This window comes from Budorcas taxicolor, chromosome 1, assembly GCF_023091745.1.
Source record: "Budorcas taxicolor isolate Tak-1 chromosome 1, Takin1.1, whole genome shotgun sequence".
Taxonomy (NCBI): domain Eukaryota; kingdom Metazoa; phylum Chordata; class Mammalia; order Artiodactyla; family Bovidae; genus Budorcas; species Budorcas taxicolor.
This window is the reverse complement of record NC_068910.1, coordinates 159910343-159931504: the sequence shown is the minus strand read 5'-3', so window position 1 is coordinate 159931504 and position 21162 is coordinate 159910343. Positions and strand designations below refer to the sequence as shown.

Genomic DNA, 21162 nt, shown 5'->3' with positions numbered 1-21162 from the left:
TCTTCTACTTTTTGAATTATTAAGAGATTATTGAATTATTCAAGATTACTTTTTAAGTAAACAGATTTTGACCAAAACATGCAAATATGAAAAAAAACAAACAAACCTCGCATGGACCAACATGTATACATTTTTAAATTTCTCATGTATTTGGGGCCTTCTATTTAAAGTTGGCTAAATTCTTGATATTTCATTCCTTTTCTCTCAATCTTTGGAATTTTTAGAGACTTGTTACTTGTTAAGTCCTGTTCTTCCTTATGAGTTTTGTGATGGCTGTCATGTGAGAATGGTAGAACCTGTTTTCTATTTTTTCATGACTTGTTTGTAAAATGATAGACCCTTAAAATGTGAAACCAAAAGAAACTTTAAAGGGAAGGGAAAAGCACTCAAGCCACTGAATCCAGGTAACACCCACACTTGTGGAGTAAGATTGTCCTACTCTTGTATAGGGCTTCCTCGTGGCTCAGAGGGTAAAGAATCTGCAGTGCAGAGGACCCGGGTATAATCATGTGAATGAGAAATACCACCTGCCATATCAGTAAGCAAAAGATGTTGTGACCATCAAGCCAACAACCACTGCAGCCACCTCCAACTGTGCATCCTAAGGGGATTCAGGATGGAGAAAAGCAGGATACTGGCCCTAGATAGCTAAGTTCAATTCAGTTCAGTTGCTCAGTTGTGTCTGACTCTTTGTGACCCCATGAATCGCAGCATGCCAGGCCTCCCTGTCCATCACCAGCTCCTGGAGTTCACTCAAACTCATGTGCATCGACTCAGTGATCCCATCCAGCCATCTCATCCTCTTGTCCCCTTCTCCTCCTGCCTCCAATCCCTCCCAGCATCAGAGTCTTTTCCAGAGTCAACTCTTCACATGACGTGGCCAAAGTATTGGACTTTCAGCTTCAACATCAGTCCTTTCAATGAACACCCAGGACTGATCTCCTTTAGAATGGACTGGTTGGATCTCCTTGCAGTCCAAGGGACTATCAAGAGTCTTCTCCAACACCACACTTCAAAAGCATCAATTCTTCGGCACTCAGCTTTCTTCACAGTCCAGCTCTCACATCCATACATGACCACTGGAAAAAACCATAGCCTTGACTAGACAGACCTTTGTTGGCAAAGTAATATCTCTGCTTTTCAATATGCTATCTAGGTTGGTCATACCTTTCCTTCCAAAGAGTAAGCATCTTTTAATTTCATGGCTGCAATCACCATCTTCAATGATTTTGGAGCCCCAAAAAATAAAGTCTGACACTGTTTCCACTGTTTCCCCATCTATTTCCCATGAAGTGATGGGACTGGATGCCATGATCTTCATTTTCTGAATGTTGAGCTTTAAGCCAACTGTTTCACTCTCCTCTTTCACTTTCATCAAGAGGCTTTTTAGTTCCTCTTCACTTTCTGCCCTAAGGGTGGTGTCATCTGCATATCTGAGGTTATTGATATTTCTCCCAGCAATCTTGACTCCAGCTTGTGCTTCTTCCAGCCCAGAGTTTCTCATGATGTACTCTGCATATAAGTTAAATAAGCAGGGTGACAATATACAGCCTTGACGTACTCCTTTTCCTATTTGGAACCAGTCTATTGTTCCATGTCCAGTTCTAACTGTTGCTTCCTGACCTGCATATAGGGTTCTCAAGAGGCAGGTCAGGTGTCAAAGGAATAATTTTAATGAACCCAGACTTTTGCATCTTCCCATACACAGAAAAGCACTAAATTCATTAACTTGAGATGTCTGGTTTTCTTTAACAGCAACCTCTGGATGTTCCGACTACCTGGTTTTTGTTGCAAGAAGTCCTACATATCCTGGCTCCTCCCTTACTTCTTCACAGCAGCCCCTCAGAGCTACCTTTTTCCTGCATTTTTCTTTTCAATCAACAATCAGCAACAGTAGGAAAGTAAGTTGGATAAGATCAAAGCGGACTGATTACAATGCTGAGGGATACAAGGCAGAACTAAATGATGAGGGTATTTTCAATTAATCATGGTCGCTTAAACATCCTTTATGAATATAATTCTAGGCCCATTTTTGCAGCATTAATCAATGGATCTACACATCGAAGAAAATCAAGCCTCTACTTAGGCCAAAAGAGTTCTCCAGGCCTGTCCTCTGAGAAGAGGTTCGAGGGTGGCTGGTGAGCCCAGAGACCCATTCAGGACCTATTACACTGCCAGCTGAGGTAGTCACTCTCCTCTGCCCCAGAGCTGTGCACTCTCTCTTGCTCTGCACCAGCTCTTGGGGTACTGGTGAGGAGGACCCCAAGGCCAAAGAAACACAAGCCTTATCTGAGGTCAGGCATCACCTCCCTGCCCCAGACCCAACTTGGTTTGTGAGAGATGACAAAGAATAAAAATTACATTCATCATTTCTAGTAATTCCTTCTCAACGAACATATGGTCCTTTTAAGTTATGGGAGATTTCATAGCCTTCCTGAGCCACTGGTACAAGGAAATCAGGGTGTAAAAAAATTTACTGTATAGAAATCATCAGATCAAGGGTCTATGCCTCAGTAAGTAAACAAATAAATTGAGAAAAAAAATCCTGGATGGAATTAGGAGACGGTGTCAACACAAGCACTGGTTTCATGAGAAAGAATGAGAATGAAATGCTTGCCTGGGTTGTGTTAAAATAATTCTAATTACAGTCCATTAAGTGAGGTGCTTATCCTTTATGCCCAACTTGTGCTTAATTACCATGTAATATAATAATGACTTCTCAGCATGTTCTAAATTGATATTGCAGCCTTTACTTGATTGTAGTAGGAAATTCTTCACACCTGTCTAGCCAGATCTAAAGACCCAACTCTAGGTATATTACCTAATCTTCCTAGAAACTGACCCACAGGCCAGCATTTATTTTGCCATTTACAGAGTCAGTTAAGCTGGTGATAAAGACAGAGTAAAGGGACAAAATAGGTGATTAAATAGCTAATCCCACTAGGAGATTGCAAGTAGAGAATAAAGTATGAGAGACCCCAGTAAGTTAATGATCACGCAAGAAAGCTGGTTTGCTTAACCACAAAATCAGTCAGGCTTACTCAGCAATAAAACAATGCAACTTAAGCATGAGACATGCCCCAGAACAATAAAACAATAATGGAAAAAGACTTACATCCTGCCCAGTGAGGTCAGCAAGCCAACAATTCCTAGTACGTGTTCCTCTGCACACACTAAAAACAAAAATATAAGGAAAAGGTGATATGATACCTGAAAGGTGATATAAAACCTGAAATGATTTACCATACTCTAGTATATGTTATTGCCTTTTTGCTCATTTTCACTGCACCATGACAGTCTTGGCTTGATCATGTAGGGACAAGAAAAATCCCCTGCCTATGTGGAGGAGAAGTTAATGATGGAAGCTTGATATCTGCTCAAGAATGAGGAAGAAGGTGGTCTTCTCCCCCTCTCCACTTTTCCTTTGATTATAAAATCATAGCCCACTAAGATCTGGGCATGGCACTTTCTTGTCCGCCCGCTTATAAGTCTCACAAGTACCCTATTCTAATAAATCACTTCTTATCTCTCACTCCAGTGTTCTTGCCTGGAGAATTCCAGGGACGGCAGAGCCAGGTGGGCTGCCATCTGTGGGGTCGCACAGAGTTGGACACGACTGAAGTAACTTAGCAGCAGCAGCAGTATCTCTCACTTTGCCTCTTGCTGAATTCTTTCTGTGCTGAGACATGAAGACTCAGAGCACCTTGGAGCCCCCATTAACTGAGACACATTTCTGCAGTTTCACTGGGATGGGTCTCACACTTCTTAAAGGAGTATTGAGTCTTCAGTGGGGTATCAGAACACCAGGGCTGCATGTGGAACTGACTGCCCACTGAGCCACCAACACTTGACTTAGAAGCATTTTTCTGGACCAAATGGTCAGGTCATCTGGTCTCTGAGTGTAATTGTCTACCCACAACTTCATTTAAAAATTCTCTGCCCACAACTTCTTTGTCTCCTGAGAAACCTGTATGCAGGTCAAGAAACAACAGTTAGAAATGGACATGAACAACAAATTGGTTCAAAATTGGGAAAGGAGTACATCAAAGCTAAATATATTGTCACCCTGCTTATTTAACTTATATGCAGAGTACATTATGCAAAATGCCAGGCTGGATGAAGTACAAGCTGGAATCAAGATTGCTGGGAGAAATATCAGTAACCTCAGATATGCAGATGACACCACCCTTATGGCAGAAAGTGAAGAGGAACCAATGAGCCTCCTGATGAATGTGAAAGCAGAGTGAAAAAGCTGGCTTAAAACGCAACATTCAAAAAACGAAGATCATGGCACCAGATCCCATCACTTTATGGCAAATAGTTGGGAAAACAATGGAAACAGTGACATACTTTATTTTCTTGGGCTCTAAAATCAGTGCAGATGGTGACTGCAGCCATGAAATTAAAAGATGCTTGCTCCTTGGAAGAAAAGCTATGACCAACCTAGACAGCATATTAAAAAGCAGAGACATTACCTTGCCGACAAAGGTCCATATAGTCGAAGCTATGGTTTTCCCAGTAGTCTTGTATGGATGTGAGTGTTGGACCATAAAGAAGGCTGAGCACCAAAGAACTGATGCTTTTGAACTGAGGTGTTAGAGGAGACTCCTGAGAATCCCGTGGACTACAAGGAGATCAAACCAGTCCATCTTAAAGGAAATCAATCCTGAATATTCATTGGAAGGATTGATGCTGAAGTTGAGGCTCCAATACTTTAGCCACCTGATGCAAAGAGCCAACTCACTGGAAAAGACCCTGATGCTGGGAAACATTGAAGGCAGGAGGAGAAGGGGACAACAGAGGTTGAGATGGCTGGATGGCATCACTGAGTCAAAGGACGTAAGTTTGAGCAAACTCAGAGAGATGGTGAATGACAGGGAAGCCTAGCGTGCTGCAGTACATGCGGTCGCAAAGAGAGTCGGACAGGACTGAACAACTAAACAACAACCCACAACTTCAATTAAAAAGAAAAAAAAAAGAATTGGCCCGTAACTAAAAGCACTCCCTAAAGTATATCTGTGTGTGTGAACTGGCACAGAAACAAGAACACCAAAAAATACTGGATTGTAGAACAAAAGTTACTAATGAAATACAAGAGAAAATCAAAAATATTGAGAAGTAAAGGGAATGAAATAGTTTTAGGATTATTCCATCTATTTCAAGCCAATCCAAGAAGCATGTTGGTATCTGCTATATGTTAGACTTTTAGGTGCTTTAAAAGGAGGAGAAATTTATATATAAATGATATTTATATTTACATACTAAGATCATGGTATCCGGTCCCATCACTTGATGGCCAACAGATGGCAAAACAATGGAAACAGTGACACACTTTATTTTCTTGGGCTACAAAATCACTACAGATGGTGACTGCAGCCATGAAATTAAAAGACTCTTGTTCCTTGGAAGAAAAGCTAGGACAAGACTAGACAGCATATTAAAAAGTAGAGACATTACTTTGCCAGCAAAAGTCTGTATAGTCAAAGCTATGGTTTTTCCAGTAGTCATGTTTGGATGTGAGAGTTGGACTATAAAGAAGGTTAAGTGCTGAAGAATTGATGCTTTTGAACTATGGTGTTGGAGAAAACTCTTTGAGAGTCCAGTGGACTGCAAGGAGATCAAATCAGGCAATCCTAAATTAGGAAATCAACCCTGAATATTCATTGAAAGAGTTGATGCTGAAGCTGCAGCTCCAATACTTTGGCCACCTTATGCAAAGAGCCAACACACTGGAAAAGACCCTGTTGCTGAAAAAGATTGAAGGCAGGAGGAGAAGGGCACAACAGAGGATGAGATGGCATCACTGATTCAAAGGACGTGACTTTTAGCAAACTCTGGGAGACAGTAAAGTACAGGGAAGCTGGCATGCTTCAGTCCACATGGTTGCAAAAAGTCAGACTTGACTGAGCTACTGAAAAACAAAAACAAGAGTTTAATTATGTGGTTAGTAGAGAAAAAACCTGCACATAGGAGATTGGTTGTGGGAAACAGAAAGCAGGGAGGACTGCCATGGGGATTTCTGTAACAAATTCACCGTTGAATGAGAATAATGCATTGAGTAGCATCTAATTAAGAAAAATCTGAAGAAAATAAAAAAAGACAAAAACTGTTCCTAAATTCCTATACTTCCTAAGGAGTTTTAGGAAGAGTTGACTATAAATGTCCATATACGTAATGGACATTTATTTCAGCAATAATTGAAAGTAGTGAGTGCAAACTCAGTACACAATTGGGGAAAGAAATGCCTTTGACCTCTACCATCCTCCCAAACACATAAATATTTATATCTTAATTTCACTCCTGCAAAAAATAATGAAAAAAAAACCATGATCAAATCCTAACTGGTAATTTGCCTTTTATTGCTCCAAATAATAAATGCATAAATAGGGTATTTAAAGGAAAAAGAGGAAAGATAAATATATATATAATGTTATATATAATAACATTATGTATATATAACTATATATATGAACAATAGTTTTCTAACATTGTAAAACAGTAGAATGTTTTTGTTTGAATAAAATCTTTAAAAAGCCAAATATAAGTAAATAACATGGTACTGGGTTATAATCCACATTTTAAACAAATACCATGAGTCCACACTGAGATAAATAGATAATTGAATAAATAAATAAGTGGGGATGAAAAGACACATCTTCCATACAGAAGAATTTCAAATCATTTATGCAGCTACTTGTCCCTTCCCTAAGAGGTGGAACATAACTCCCTATCTCAATAGTACGGGCTGTGCAGAGTGACTTCCTTCCAAAGAGTACAGTATTGGGTGGGGAATGGGGGAGCAACTCCATAGTGAAGAAACCTTCCAAACACTCCCTTGCAAGGTGATTAATGTGAACACCAGTAGCGGTAAGTCATGATGACGGTGTGTACCCTTGACGCGATGTGATGAGACCACCTTTGTGGTCTTCCTCTCCAATGTAATCATGAGAAAAACATCATAAACATTCTAATTGAGAGACAGTCTACAAGAAACCTTTGGACTTCCCTGGAGGCTCAGCAGCAAAGAATCTGCCTGCAAGGCAGAAGACCCAGATTCAATCCCTAGATTGGGAAGAGCCTCTGGAGAACGAAATGGTGACCCACTCCAGTATTCTTGCTGGGGAGATCCCATGGACAGAGGAGACTGGCAGGCTACAGAAGAGGCTACCATCCATGGGGTCACAAAAGCGTTACACACGAGTTAGCAACTAAACAACCACCACTGCAAGATACCTATGGGATACCTAACCCTAACCCTTTAAACATCAAAGTCATCAAAAACATGGAAAGTCTGAGTAAATATCATAGCCCAAAGGAACCTAAGGAGACATGACAACTAAATGTAACATGGTATCCTGGATGGGGTCCTGGAACAGAAAAAGGACATTAGAGAAAACTGAGGAAATCTGAATATAGTATGGACTTTAATAACAATACATTAGTATTGACTCATTAATTATAACAGAAGTGCCACCCCAATATAAGATGTTAATAAGAGACGAAACCATAGTTTACCCATGTATACCATCCTCAAAATGGCTAGCCACTCCAGTATTCTTGGGCTTCCCTAGTTAACCATCTGGCTCAGATGGTTAAGAATCTTCCTGCAAAACAAGAGACCTGGGTTCAAACCCTGGGTCAGAAAGATCCCCTGAAGAAGGGAATGGAAACCCACTCCAGTATTCTTGCCTGGAGAATTTCATGGACAGAAGAGCCTGGTGAGATACAGTCATAGGCTCACAAAGAGTCAAACACTGGGCAACCAACACTTTTACTTTTTCACTTCACCATCCTCGAAACTTTTCTATGAATCTGAAACACAAAGTTTACTTTTAAAAAAATAAATATATAAAATCACGCTTTTTTCAAATGAGATACTTTTATGGAAAGCAAAGTTTAGAGAAGTTCAGAGCTTTGCTCTCTACATCTCTTACCCTAGCTGCTGCTCCAAACCTAGAGCAGACTGAAATCACTATCATGAAAAACTGGGATGTGTTATCGTAACAAAACACCAGCCCACTGTAGGCAGCCTAGCAGCACTGTTCTGCACAACTCAGTCCAGCCTTTAACTGACTGTATTAGACCACAAACTCTGTGCCAGTGGAACCACATCTTCGCTGCTCAAGCACATGCTGAGCACTCTGTTGGCATCAAAAGACCACTGACAAACTTACCAGCACCAGTATGAGCAGCAAACACAAAGTGATGGCTTTCACCACCAGCCCTACTGGCCTTCCTTGGCCACAGATCTGTAAAATTTACTTCCTCATTAGTCAACTCTGTTCCCAGTGACATCAGATAGGACAAACATCTCCAGCATGTCCTTCTGGACTCCTGACTCTTACCCCATCACCCTACCCAACACCACCCCAATAGACTCAAAGAGGGAGAAAAACAGGAATTTCCCCAAATCTATCAGGTTTATTTTACACTACTTTCATGTTTAATTGATCCATTTTATTACAGATTAATCACCCACAGGACAAACAGCTACAGCTGAATCAACCCTTACACGCTCTCTGCAAATGAAAGGAAACATTCATATACAGGGCTACAGATTTTGTTTCCCATCGGTTGAGAGTGGCCCTTGTTCCAAATGGCAGTAATATCTCAGCAATGCATCACTGTCCTAAAGGTAACATCTGTGGAATCGGCAAAGAGTGATAACAAGAACTGATGAATCACCTGGGAACCCAGGGTTCACACTAACATCACATCCTCACACAGTAGTTCAGAGAGGTATTCATTTTACAATTAGTGAGCACCTACTACATGCCAGGCAAATGCCAGCTCTCATGGAGCTTATGTTCATGTGTAGAAAACTCAGTATTCAAGACGTGGAGAAAAACTCATAGCGATCAGTGCTGGGGTGAAAATCACCCACAGGAATAGCTAGGACAGTGAGGCTATGAGCAAGGTAATGCAGACTAGGCACGGAGGCAGACCTGATGGTCAGGGAAAGACTTTTCAGAGAGGTGATATTTGAACCTTTCGTCATTGACCCAAATGTCAAAAAGATGCACGCCGCGCAGACTCGGAAAAAGGGTGTTTCTGGCAGAGGAAACAGCGCAAGGCAAAGCCCTGAAGTGGAACCAGGTTGGTACGTTCCAGAAACAGAACCCCCCCCCCCCCTCCCCGACCAGCCCCAGAGATGGGCAACTGTAGTTCAGAAAGATGAAAACTTGAGGCTAACGTGGGAATAAACCTAGCACAGCTGACTCCCCTGCTAGTCTCCAAGTACCATGCAGAGCTGTATCCTTAGGTGAGAATCTAGGCCCCAAAAGATCTGAGCTCAGGGAGTCAGGCCCTTATCTGAGAAATAGGTTCATGGGGCCAAGAGGCAGACTCTGAAAGTTGTCTCACAGGAAGAGAATTTGAGGCCAAACATAAAAGTCAAGACTCTCCGGCAATGTGGCCAGGGTCCAGCAGCCCAAATGACTTGACACTACACCGGGCACATGGAGGCCCCAGGGCTGGGCAGCAAGTGCCCACAGGGGCCAAGCAGGTACATGGGAGGATCATCAGAATCCCAAAGGAACTCACACTATACTGCACTGAGTCACCCCCACTCCAAGAAACCCAATTTAGTAGGTACATGACAGAACCTGGGACTCTGAATTTAATCAAGCTCCCAGGTGATTTTGTTTAGCCAGACCTTAGAATGGCTAACTGGGAGTGAGGAGAGGGCAAGCTTGCCCTGAAGGGGAAAGCTGAGTCTGAAGAATCTTATCTCTACAGACAAATAGAATCAAGGATTAAAGTGAATGCAGTTAAGGGAAAACGCACTTGGTATAACTATATGTCCACTCATAATTTATAAAAGTAATAGAAAAGAAAAAGTGAAGTAAAATTTTATAGTCTAATAAAGATTAACTTAAAAATGTATAGCTAATATCATTTAAGGAGAAGTTGAAGGTTTTCTCCTAGGAATAGGAAGAAAGATTGTCTGCTGTTACCGATCACACATGCGTGAGTGCTATGTCACTTCAGTTGAGCTGAACTCTTTGCGACCCCATGGACTGTAGCCCGCCAGGCTCCTCTGTCCATGGGATTCTCAAGACAAGAATACTGGAGTGGGTTACCATGCCCTCCTCCAGGGACCTTCCCGACTGTATTCAACACCATGATAGATGTCATACTTGATGCAATTAAACAAAAAAAGAAAGAAAGAAAGAAAGAAATCTTATACAAGTTGGGAAGAAAAAATATAAAGTGGATGCAGCTGAGATAAAGAAAAAAGTATGAAACCAAAATTATACTAGCTAATAGGAAAAGATAGTTAAGAACATTGCACAACTTGGGGTACTCCTTTACCTCCAACTACATCTCCAATTCAAGACACTACTTTTGTTTTCAATATAATGCATTTAACATAAGTTTAAAACCTAAACTTAGGCAGTCTGTTGTTTCATAATGGCATGTTTAACAACTGGCTCATGAAATTCCTGAAAATTTAAAACCAGCTCTCAGCATCTCAGTTCCAGCGCACCACTGGCAAAGGCTTCTGAAAAAAAAAAAAAAAAAAAAACAGTCCACTGCCTTTCCTCTCCTCTCCCTCTTCAGGCCTTCGTCTTCTCTTCCCTCCAACAGCCCTACAGCAGTGCTTTCACGTCTGCTCCGAGGAGCCCCACGGTTCCAGCTGCTAAGGGGCAGCTGCCTGTGCCAGGATGTGGGCAGGGAGGGAGGACACAGCTGGTTCACTGGCCCCATCTAGGAATCCTCAAGGACGGCTGTGCTTAGGGTGTTCTACATACTGGGATTTCAGAGAAGAGTTCATTTAGAAAAGCAGTTCTTAGGGGCAGGGCAGGGGACGGTAACAACAATTTTTTCCTTCAAGTGTGAAAACGGCTGGTGTAGGTTACTGACACACAGTCTACACTTCCATCCATGAATCATGTAGATATGTGTCACCCACACCCCTAGAAAGCTGGCGAAGCCTGTGACGCCCTCTTGCCATTTAACATGAAGGCAAGGAACGTGATGGGAGGCATGTTATTCCAACACAGTGCAAACTAGTTCACTCTTCCCTTCAGAGTACACCCTACTGTTAATTCTAAATATACTTTAAAAATATACCTCCATACATACACTCATTGGAAAAGAGAGACAAATCATGCTTCTCCTACTATAAATAAATGCCACCCTGTGTGTGTGCGTGCAGACAGTGTGTCTGATTTTTTGTGACCCCAGGGACTGTAGCCCAGCAGGCGCCTCTGTCCACGGGATTTTCCAGCAAGAATACTGGAGTGGGTTGCTATTTCCTTCTCCAGGGGATCTTCCTCACCCAGGGATCGAGAGATGTCTCTTGCATCTCCTGCTTTTGGCAGGCGGATTCTTTACCACTGTGCCATTGGTCTCCTGCATTGTGGGCAGATTCTTTACCAGCTGAGCCACCAGAGAAGCCACTGCACCACCTGCGAAGCCCAAATGCCATCCTATGTTTGTAAATTAAGAAAAAATCAAATTTTCTACCTAATGTCAAAACATATACCGAAAAGCATGATTATCAAAGGCATATAGCCCATTATCCCTAGTTGTAACTAGCTCTGTTGCCTGAAGCTTTCCTATTGCTTCTCATCACTGGGGTCTCATGGAATGCCATACTTATTCAAGAATTCCTCTCAGGAAAAATTCATTTCCCCCTGGTCCATATTCCCATAAGGCCCCACCTCCATGTCTCCTCCAACAGTGATTTGCTTGGCTATTTAGGGATGTCACTCCTGCTAGATCTGGGATGGAGTGGGGAGAGCTTTTTGAAAGACAGCAACTAACATTTATTGTGTCATTTCTATGTTCCAGTTGTTATTTAGTTGTTAAGCTGGGTCCAACCCTTTTACAATCCCACAGACTATAGCCCGCCAGGCTCTTCTGTCCATGGGATGCTCCAGGTAAGAATACTGGAGTGAGTTGCCATTTCCTTCTCCAGGGGATCTTCCCGACCCAGGGATTGAACCTGCATCTCTGCACTGGCAGGCAGATTCTTTACCACCGAGGCACCAGGAAATCCCAGGCTCTAAGCTAAATGCTTTACAGGCATCGTTTCCTGCAGTCCCCACAATAATCCTATGAGATAGGTATTATTTTTATCCCCATTCTACAGATAGGGAAACCAAGGTATAGGGGACTTTTAAGTTATTTGTCTCAGGCCACATGGTGCTCGAGTCCTCAGGCTCCTAGGACAAGGACTGTGGTCACTACTCCTGGTGAGGAACTTGTGGGGCTCAACTGTACCTTACTGTTATTTACCTTACTCGCTTTACAAGACCTGGTTTGATTCATCACTGCCCCATCACCCTACATTTCCAGACAAGACAGTGGCAGACTGGGGCTGGGATCGGGGTTAGGGTAAAAAAAATCTTTGCTCCATGTTCCTAGCTTTGAAATGTTTAGCGTCTACAAAATTCTATCAGGTGACTCTTTTTTTCCTTAAGATAATACGATTTTGGAACCCACACCTCAATCCTCTGCTACCTCCCCAATCTCCTTATTTCAAAGGACTCTTTCATCAGAATTCAGGTAGAAAATATTGCAGGAAAAGACCAATGAAATGAGTAAACTGGCTGCAAATTCAAAATGCCACAGACTGTCCACTGCACTTCTACAAGTTTATTTCTGAAAGTTAAGTGGCACAGCAGAACAAGTCAATAAGTAAAACATTCATTATAATAATCTTCTTTTCTGGAAATATTTACATATTTTGAATAAAATGAATCACACCGATTCAGCTCACATCTAATTGTACACGACAATGAGCAGCGGAGACGCAAAAGTGAAAAAAAACAGTCAGTGACCTCTCATGGGGAAGACAAGCGATAAAATAATTGAAAACCCAGTGATTCTAATATCATGCTATATGTAAAACCCATTCATAAAAAAGAGTGTAAACAAAAATAGACTAGGTTAGTATGAAGATCCCAAGCAGGGGCTAAGAGTTACCTGGTATCTCTTTGTCCACATGCTTCATTGATTAGCAATGGTTTTAAGCAACAATAAGATCACTTCAAGATAAAGACTTGAATGTAAGACCTGAAACCATAAAACTCCTAGAAGAAAACATAGGCAGTATGCACTTTGACAGTGGTCTTAGCGATATCTTTCTGGATTTGTCTCCTCAGGCAAGGGAAACAAAAGTAAAAATGAACAAGTGGGACGAAATCAGACTAAAAAGTTTCTGAAAAGCAAAGGAAACTATCAACAAAATGAAAAGACAACCTACCAAATGGGAGAAGATATTTACAAACCATATATTCAATAAAGGGTTGACATCTAAAATATAAAAAGAACTCACATAACAACAAAAAAACAAACAACCCAATTTAAAAATGGGCAGAGGAGATGAATAAACATTTTTCCAAGAAGACGTACAGACGGCTAATGGGCACATGAAGAAATGTTCAACATCACTAATTATTATGGAAATCCAAATCAAAACCACAATGAGGTATCACCACATGCCTGTTACAAAGGCTATGATCAAAAAGGCAAGAAATAACAAGCTGGCAAGGAAGTGGAGAAAGGGGAAGCTTCATACACTGTTGATGGGACTGTAAATGGCTGCAGCCATTTTGGGAAATAGCGTGGAGATCCCTCAAAAAATTAAGTCTAGAACTACTGTATGATCCAGCTGTCCTGTTTCTGCATAGTTAGCCAAATAATAAAAAACACTAATTAAAAAAGATATATGCACCTCTATGTTCATTACAGCATTATTTATAACGGTTATGGAGACAACCTAAGTGCCCATGAATGAATGAATGGATAAAGAAGATGTGGAATCCTCAGATTAAAAATTAATTATTAGATGTGTGAATGTGGCTAATCGCTTCTCTGAGGCCTAGCATTCTAAACTGTAAACGGGAGCATCAGTAATGTTGTTTGGCTTGCAAATGAGGTCATGTGTGGGAAGACAATGTAAAGGCGCACGGCATTCCTAGACATGAACATTAACTGGTGGACGGTTTAACCTCTCATGCTACAATGTTACTGATCCAAATGGAGAAGGCCTGTGGAGGCCCAGGAATACTGAAGCTCCATGAGGATGTCTGGTGACTTTAACTTTAGTGAACACTAACAAGTTGGAAAATACATTTTTAAATATGCCTTTTAAACGTTGCTAAAGAGTGGATTTAAACAACTTTGTAAAATAAATTACTGTTTAAAAAAAAGATGTGATAACTACAATGGAATATTACTCAGCCAAGAAAAAGATGAAATCCAGCCTTTTGAACAGTATAACTGGACCTTGAGGATATTATGTTAAGTGAAAACAAATACTATATGATTTCACTCATTTGTTAAAACACAAACTAAAAAGCAAAAAAAAAAAAAATTAAACAAACCAAACACATAGATACAGAGAACAAAGTAGTGAGTTGCTAGAGTGAAAGGGCTGGGGGGGCGGGAGGGATGGTGGGGAGGATGAAATGGATAAAGGGGATCAAATATATGGAGATAGATGTAACTAAAAATTTTGGTGGCTGTAGTGTATACAGGGGCTTCCCAGGTGGCACTAGTGGTAAAGAAACTGCCTGGCAAAGCAGGAGACGTAAGAAATGTGGGTTGGATCCCGGGGCTGGGAAGATCCCCTGAAGGAGGGCATGACAACCCACTCCAGTACTATTGCCTGGAGAATCCCATGGACAGAGGAACCTGGCAGGCTATAGGCCATAGGGTCACAAAGAGTCAGACACGACTGAAGGGACTTAGCATAGCTGAGCGCAGCACAGTGTATCCAGAAGTAGAAATGGAATGCTGTACACATGAAACTTACATAATGTTATAAATCAATGTTAACTCAATAGAAAAACAATAAATAAATAATCACTTTAAGATAAACCAAAGAAAAGATAATTTTCATCTACACTTGACATTTCAAAGGGATTGTTACGCAGAATCACACGGAAGCTCGAGCTTGTGTAAAGAACTGACCAAACTTTCAGCACCCTGTCTTCCCCTGTGCTGGTTTCTCTCCGCACTGGCTTCTCCCTCCCACTCCACCACCTGCTTTTTCCCATGTTTATTCCTTATTCTCCTTCATCCAAATTCACTTACTGTCTGCAAGAGCCTACTTTGGGGAAAAAAAAAAAAATCACTGTTGAATACTGAACTTTGATTTTCCTGTCCTTAATATAACGTTTGTCAATTTATGCCCTTAGAAGTCTCTCCTTCTCTCAACAAAAGAGCCGACCAGACAGAGTTATTTTTATTTCCCTGTTGCTCTTGGCTGATTTTCTTTTGTGCGTCAGAGGCTTTCAAAAGGTTCCCAACTCCAGATCCAAAAAGTGCAAAAAATGATTGAGTACAGAATAAAATATTCCTCTCATCCAGAGGGGAACTTGAGGTCACAGGCTGGGGGAAGGAATTGGGGTTCTGGAGCCCTACAGCAAAACTTTCCATGGCCTACGGTCAGCCACAAGCTTCTGTTCTGTCCACCTGGGATAAAACCCAGGCCTTCATTTGGCAGATTAGCTCTGGGATGGCCATGCTTCTGCTGCTGCTGCTGTCGCTTCAGTCGTGTCCAACTCTGTGCGACCCCATAGACGGCAGCCCACCAGGCTCCCCCGTCCCTGGGATTCTCCAGGCAAGAACACTGGAGTGGGTTGCCATTTCCTTCTCCAATGCATGAAAGTGAAAAGTGAAACTGAAGTCTCTCAGTCGTGTCTGACTCTTCCCGACCCCATGGACTGCAGCCTATCAGGCTCCTCCATCCATGGGATTTTCCAGGCAAGAGTACTGGTCATAATGATTATTAAAATACAGAAGTGTTTCCTTCCTGATTGGCAAATACTGCCTCCCTATACACATATCCTGGCCTCCAAGACCCTTTCAGGATCCCTGTCCAAAACTCCTCACAATCAAGAGGCAAGAAGACCAGCAGAGGCTCTCTAGGACCCTGTCTCAGTGCTCACAGAGCCTGACAAAACCACACTCCACTTTAATTTCCGCTAGTGAAAAATGTGTGCATGTGTGTGTGTATGTGTGTCTGTGTGTGTGTGTGTGTGAAAGTTGCTCAGTCATGTTCCACTCTTTGCGACCCCATGGACTGTAGCCCACAAGGCTCCTCCGTCCATGGGATTTCCCAGGCAAGAATACTGGAGAGGGTTGCCATTTCCTTCTCCAGCTGAAAAATAAAGGAGTTGAATTGGTTGTCTGAGCTGCACTTCGATTGCAATTATGTCAAGTTATTATTCCCTAAGGATAAGGACAAGACAGCAATATAACAATATGAAAAAAATTGTTAGGAGGGTGGAATCTCTAGCTATATTTTTCTGATGAGACAGCAGTGCCAAAACCCTGGGTTCAAGATGCCTGCAATGGAATCCCGGCTCTGCCATAGGCTAGCTTGCTGTACCTCCAATGACTCATCTATAAAAGGGGCTGGTAGGACTATTACATACCTACTTCACAGGGTTATCTTGAGAATAAAATGTGCTCATGTGTGTAAAATGCTTAGAATAGTGTCTGGTGCACAGAAAGTACCTTTAAGTGTTGACTGAATACACAAATCATTTTGTATTCTGTCACAGAATGTTTGTTCAATAAATTAAAAAATTAAGCAAGTTTCACAACACAAAAGAAACAAAAAACCAGCTGTGACTCTATGAAACGCCTACTATATACTTTCATTTAAAAACCCAGCATTAAAACATCTGGGATACAGATTTTACACTGGCCTGTGAATTTAGGGAAATACATTGGAAGGCATTTCCACTACAGCATGAGACAGGATTTGTACCATCCCTTTTCTAATCAGAAATGTCACAGGCTTATGAGAAATTTAGGGTATGAGTTTCTCATTTTAACCCTGCAAAAACATTTATCCACACCCTGGTGGGAGAATACATTTTATTTTGTGGTGCTAAGACTTAAAGAATTAAAAACATCAAACCAGGTCCTGCACAGCTACAGCTTCTCTTATGCACACAGTGACTCAAACTAAGAGTTTAAAGGGTCACATCTTATGTACTGGGTCCTCTGGGTCCATCAATGTTTAGTAAACATCTAGAGTGGAAAGGAAACTGCTACACCTAGGAGCTAGCTCAATCAAAACTCCTTTTAGTTAAAAGGGTGCACAACCTGAGCTCGAGCATAATTTGGAAACATGCTACAGAGCTGCTAAGGAGACAAAGGAATTTCATTTGTTAGAGATTAAGGAGAGAAAACTACCAACAACAGCTCTAGGGAATTCCCTGGCCATCCAATGGTTAGGACTTCGCACTCTCACTGCTCAGGACACGGGTTTAGTCCCTTGTCTGGGAACTAAGACTCTGAAAGCCACTGGCACAACCAGAAAACAAACAAACAGAAAAACTCTCTGGTGGGCTGCAGTCCATGGGGTCGCGAAGAGTCTTACACGACTGAGCGACTTCAGTTTCACTTTTCACTGTCATGGCAACCCACTCCAGTGCCCTTGCCTGGAGAATCCCAGGGATGGGGGAGCCTGGTGGGCTGCCGTCTATGGGGTCGCACAGAGTTGAACATGACTGAAGTGACTTAGCAGCAGCAGCAGCAGTAGCAGCAGCAGCAGCAGCAGCAGCAGCAAGCTTATCCTCTGGGTTTCCCAGGTGGTAAAAAACCCACCTGCCAATGCAAGAGACTTAAGAGATGAGGTTCAATCCCTGGGTCAGGAAGATCCCCTGGAGGAGAGCCAGGCAATCCACTCAAGTATTCTTGCCTGGAGAATCCCATGGACAGAGGAGCCTGACGGGCTATAGCCAATAGGGTTGCAAAGAGTTGGACATGACAGAAGCAACTTAGCACAGGAGTTTATCCTCACAGAGTAAAGTATTAGGGCTTTCCTGATGGGGATAAAATTTACTAAACACAGACTGGTTATACCTTTTCAACCTTCTTCTTTAAAAGCGAATTTCTCTAAAAATATGAGAAGGAACTCAGACTTCGCTTAGTGAGAAAACTAAGCTTGTATTGCAGTCATTAGCATTGAAATGTTATTAAAACTCTAAAAAAATAAAGAGTTGTGGAGGGATAGTTGTGATGGGAGCACAATAATATGAAAGTACTTAATGCCACTGAATTACATACTAAAAAATGGTTAAAATGAAAAATTTTATGTTGTGTAAATCAACACAACAAAAATAAAATAACATGGAAAACCCTATAAGAGTTAAAGGTAAATGAATTTTATAACAAATCACTTTTAATTAAGAAATGCACATTTAGTAATCGGACAACTTCCAAGGAGCAGGGTCCCCCACTGCCTAGTTGTAAGTGAATCAACAAGCCTAAATACAGCACTTCGAGGCGTGGTTCCCAAATACTCTAACATCAGGTACAAACATGTTAAAGACACACCTTTCTCAAAGCCTTAACTACTCACACTTTTCATATGGATTGTGAGTTATACTAGATCCTGAGAAGACAAGCAGGGAGCTCAGACAATTAGTGAAAAGATCCTAAAACAACATTTAAAGGCTGTGTACAAATTCAAGCTACAAGACTGTGCCCTATTCACTTGTATGTTATCATAAAACAATACTGAAAGAAAATCTTATTCAAAGAGGCAGTGTGTAATTGTGGAGTCTGTTAACAGTTCAAACTATAGATTAATTTTCATTCTTTAGACTTTCATTGCGCCACCTTTAGTTAGCCATTTAACATAGCACCGAGGTCTGGGGATACCTGGCCTCCCTGAAGCCCTGAGAAAGCACTCAAAGGGCGGTCTAAACTGAAACCGGTAGGCCTGGCAAGTAAAGTAAGGGAACTCCTCATTTCGGGGAAAAACTTGGGGATAATCAAACGCATAAACGTTTGTGGTCCTTAAGAACCTACTTGCCTTTAGTACTTTACAAAGACAGTAAAGATGGCAATAATCCGAAACTAGGAGAAGGAGCAAATACAGGCGTGGTGATAGTTCTGGACTGACTCTACAAGTTCTGAAGGGCCTCACACAATCCTATCCTAGGCTTGAAGCTCCACTTTCTTGGATCTGAGACCTAAGTCCCACATACCTGAAGCTGGAGCCCCTTTATACACACCCAGGTCCTTGCGCCCTTATCCCTGCCCCGCCCCGGCGTCATCACTTGGTGGGCACCACAGCTGGCAGCTGTGTAGTCACACGCCCAGGACGGTGCATCTGGAGGGCTGGGCGCTCAGCCTCGGAACACAGCACTTCCTGGTTGCTTTGGGATACTGTTCCTACCGCCACCGCCATCTCGGTCATCTCACAGCACAAGCGGACCCCAGGGCCGCGAGATGACCTAGAGTCACCGGACACACTTGTACTGGGGGGCCCGCGGCGAGCTAGACGGATACACCTGCAGAAGACGCCCTCAACTTCGGCCTGGAGCCAGCGCGGCTCTGCAGTCCAGAGCCACCTGCCCCGGCAAAAGTGCGCGCCCAAGTTGACGGCGTCGACTCTGCAGGAATCCGGGCCGAAGGCATGCACTGGAGGCCCCCGAATGCTGCCAAGGAGGTCCCGCGAGGCCGCAGGGAGCTGGTGCCCGTCGCCGACGCCGCTGCCAAGGCTGCGTCCAAGTTGGGCGGGGAAGGGCCCGCGGCCGGCGGCCGTCGGGAGGAGGGACGGAAAGCGAGCGCGGCGGAAACCCGCTCCCGCTGGAGCTGTGCGCGCCCCCGGCGGCGGCCGCGCGGCTCCTACCTGTGGCGTGAGGGCGGCCTCAGGAACCTGCGCGGTGGCGGCGGATTCTCGGGGCTCCGGCGCAGCTGGCACCGCTGGAGGCAGGGGAGCAGGGAAAGAGGCAGGGCCAGAGTGGGGACCGCGCCGTCGCCCGGAACTCCGCGCCGGGATTCGCGCTGGCCCAGCAGGGGTGGGGCGAGGCGGTGCCCGGCGAGGCAAGTCTCCGCGCAGGCTGGACGCCCCCGCCGGGTAGGAGGTCTCCGGCCTCTAAACCTCTTTGCTGGTCCGTGTTTCTGACTCTTTTCTCCCAAAGTTTCATAATTCAACCGCATCAATCTAGGGTATATTCACTAGCATTACTAGTACTACCACTATTATTATTATATCGGGCACTCTTGAGCCGCCAAGTGTGCAGGCACGGTTGTAGGAGCTTTGCCTACATAATCTTAGTCTCGTCTACTGCAGTTGGTAGCCACAAACGGTGAATTTTACAACTAAGGAACAGGAACCAAAAAGTGATACAACTTGTCAGAGGTGACACAAGAACTGGGATCTTTGCTGACGTCATCTATAAGCCGTCTTCCAACTCCTTGGCTTCATGTGTTATCAAGCAAGGAAAGTGAGACTCTGAAGTAACCAGAGTCTTAAGGTCACCCAACGCAGAAGACGGGAATTTGTGTCTTGATGTCTTTGAAGTTCAAACTTCAGAAATCTTCGTATAAAATAATAAATCAGGAGTAAAGCATGGAAAATTCCATTCCACCCATTGTTGTTCAGTTGCTCAGTCATGTCTGACCCTTTGCAGCCCCATGGACTGGAGCACGCCAGACTTCCCTGTCCTTCACCATCTCCCATGAAACTGTCCAAATACAGCAGTTTTGATGTCCACTTGGAATAAAGTCTTAAGAAAAAAAAAAAAAACAGTTGTCATGTGACTTGACTAGCAGTCATTTGGGAATATAGCTTTGAATATAGGCCACCCTATCCTCATTACACAATGCTGCCTTCTGCCAAAGCCAAAGGAAGCTATCACCTTCATGGACCCCAGACTCTTAAGAATGATGGCCTCTTTTTTTTTTTTTTTTTTAAGAATTTTATTTATATGTATTTGTTTGGCTGCACGGAGTCTTAGTTCTGGCGGTATGTGGGATCTAGTTCCCTGACCAGGAATTGAACTTGGGCCCCCTGCATCGGGAACTTGGAGTCTTAACCACTGGCCCACCAGGGAAGTCCCAACGATGGCCTCTTTAAAGTACAAGGTGGATATTGCAAGGCTGAGACTGAGTTACATAATGTCTTACTGCACACATGGAACCACATGAATTGAAAAATATAATATTCCAGTCCAAAGTGAAATTATTGTCTGGATCTCCGTTTTTCCTGTAACCTATAGTTGCTTAGCTCCCCCTGGACTACGTTCTTGCCTCTTGAGCACATCTTTTCCTAACGATAGAAGAGTCACTCAGCCTTCATCCTTTCCTTGTTGACGGAAATGATTGATGTCTTTTGAATCCAATGATACTGACAGATTTTTACAGTTACACACATGGTCCTCTGAGCATACAGAG

The 21162-nt window shown here is 42.9% G+C and overlaps 1 protein-coding gene across 1 annotated transcript in view; it reads right to left on the bottom strand.

Annotated features, from left to right (window-relative positions):
• The window catches only part of PLD1 (phospholipase D1), a 228823-nt gene extending 208897 nt beyond the window's left edge, over positions 1-19926 (bottom strand). Inside the window, exon 1 of the mRNA XM_052638648.1 lies at positions 19616-19926. Within this exon, the coding sequence (XP_052494608.1) occupies positions 19616-19926 (311 nt within the window). The remainder of the gene's footprint in view (positions 1-19615) is intronic.
• Positions 19927-21162: the final 1236 nt, after the last annotated feature.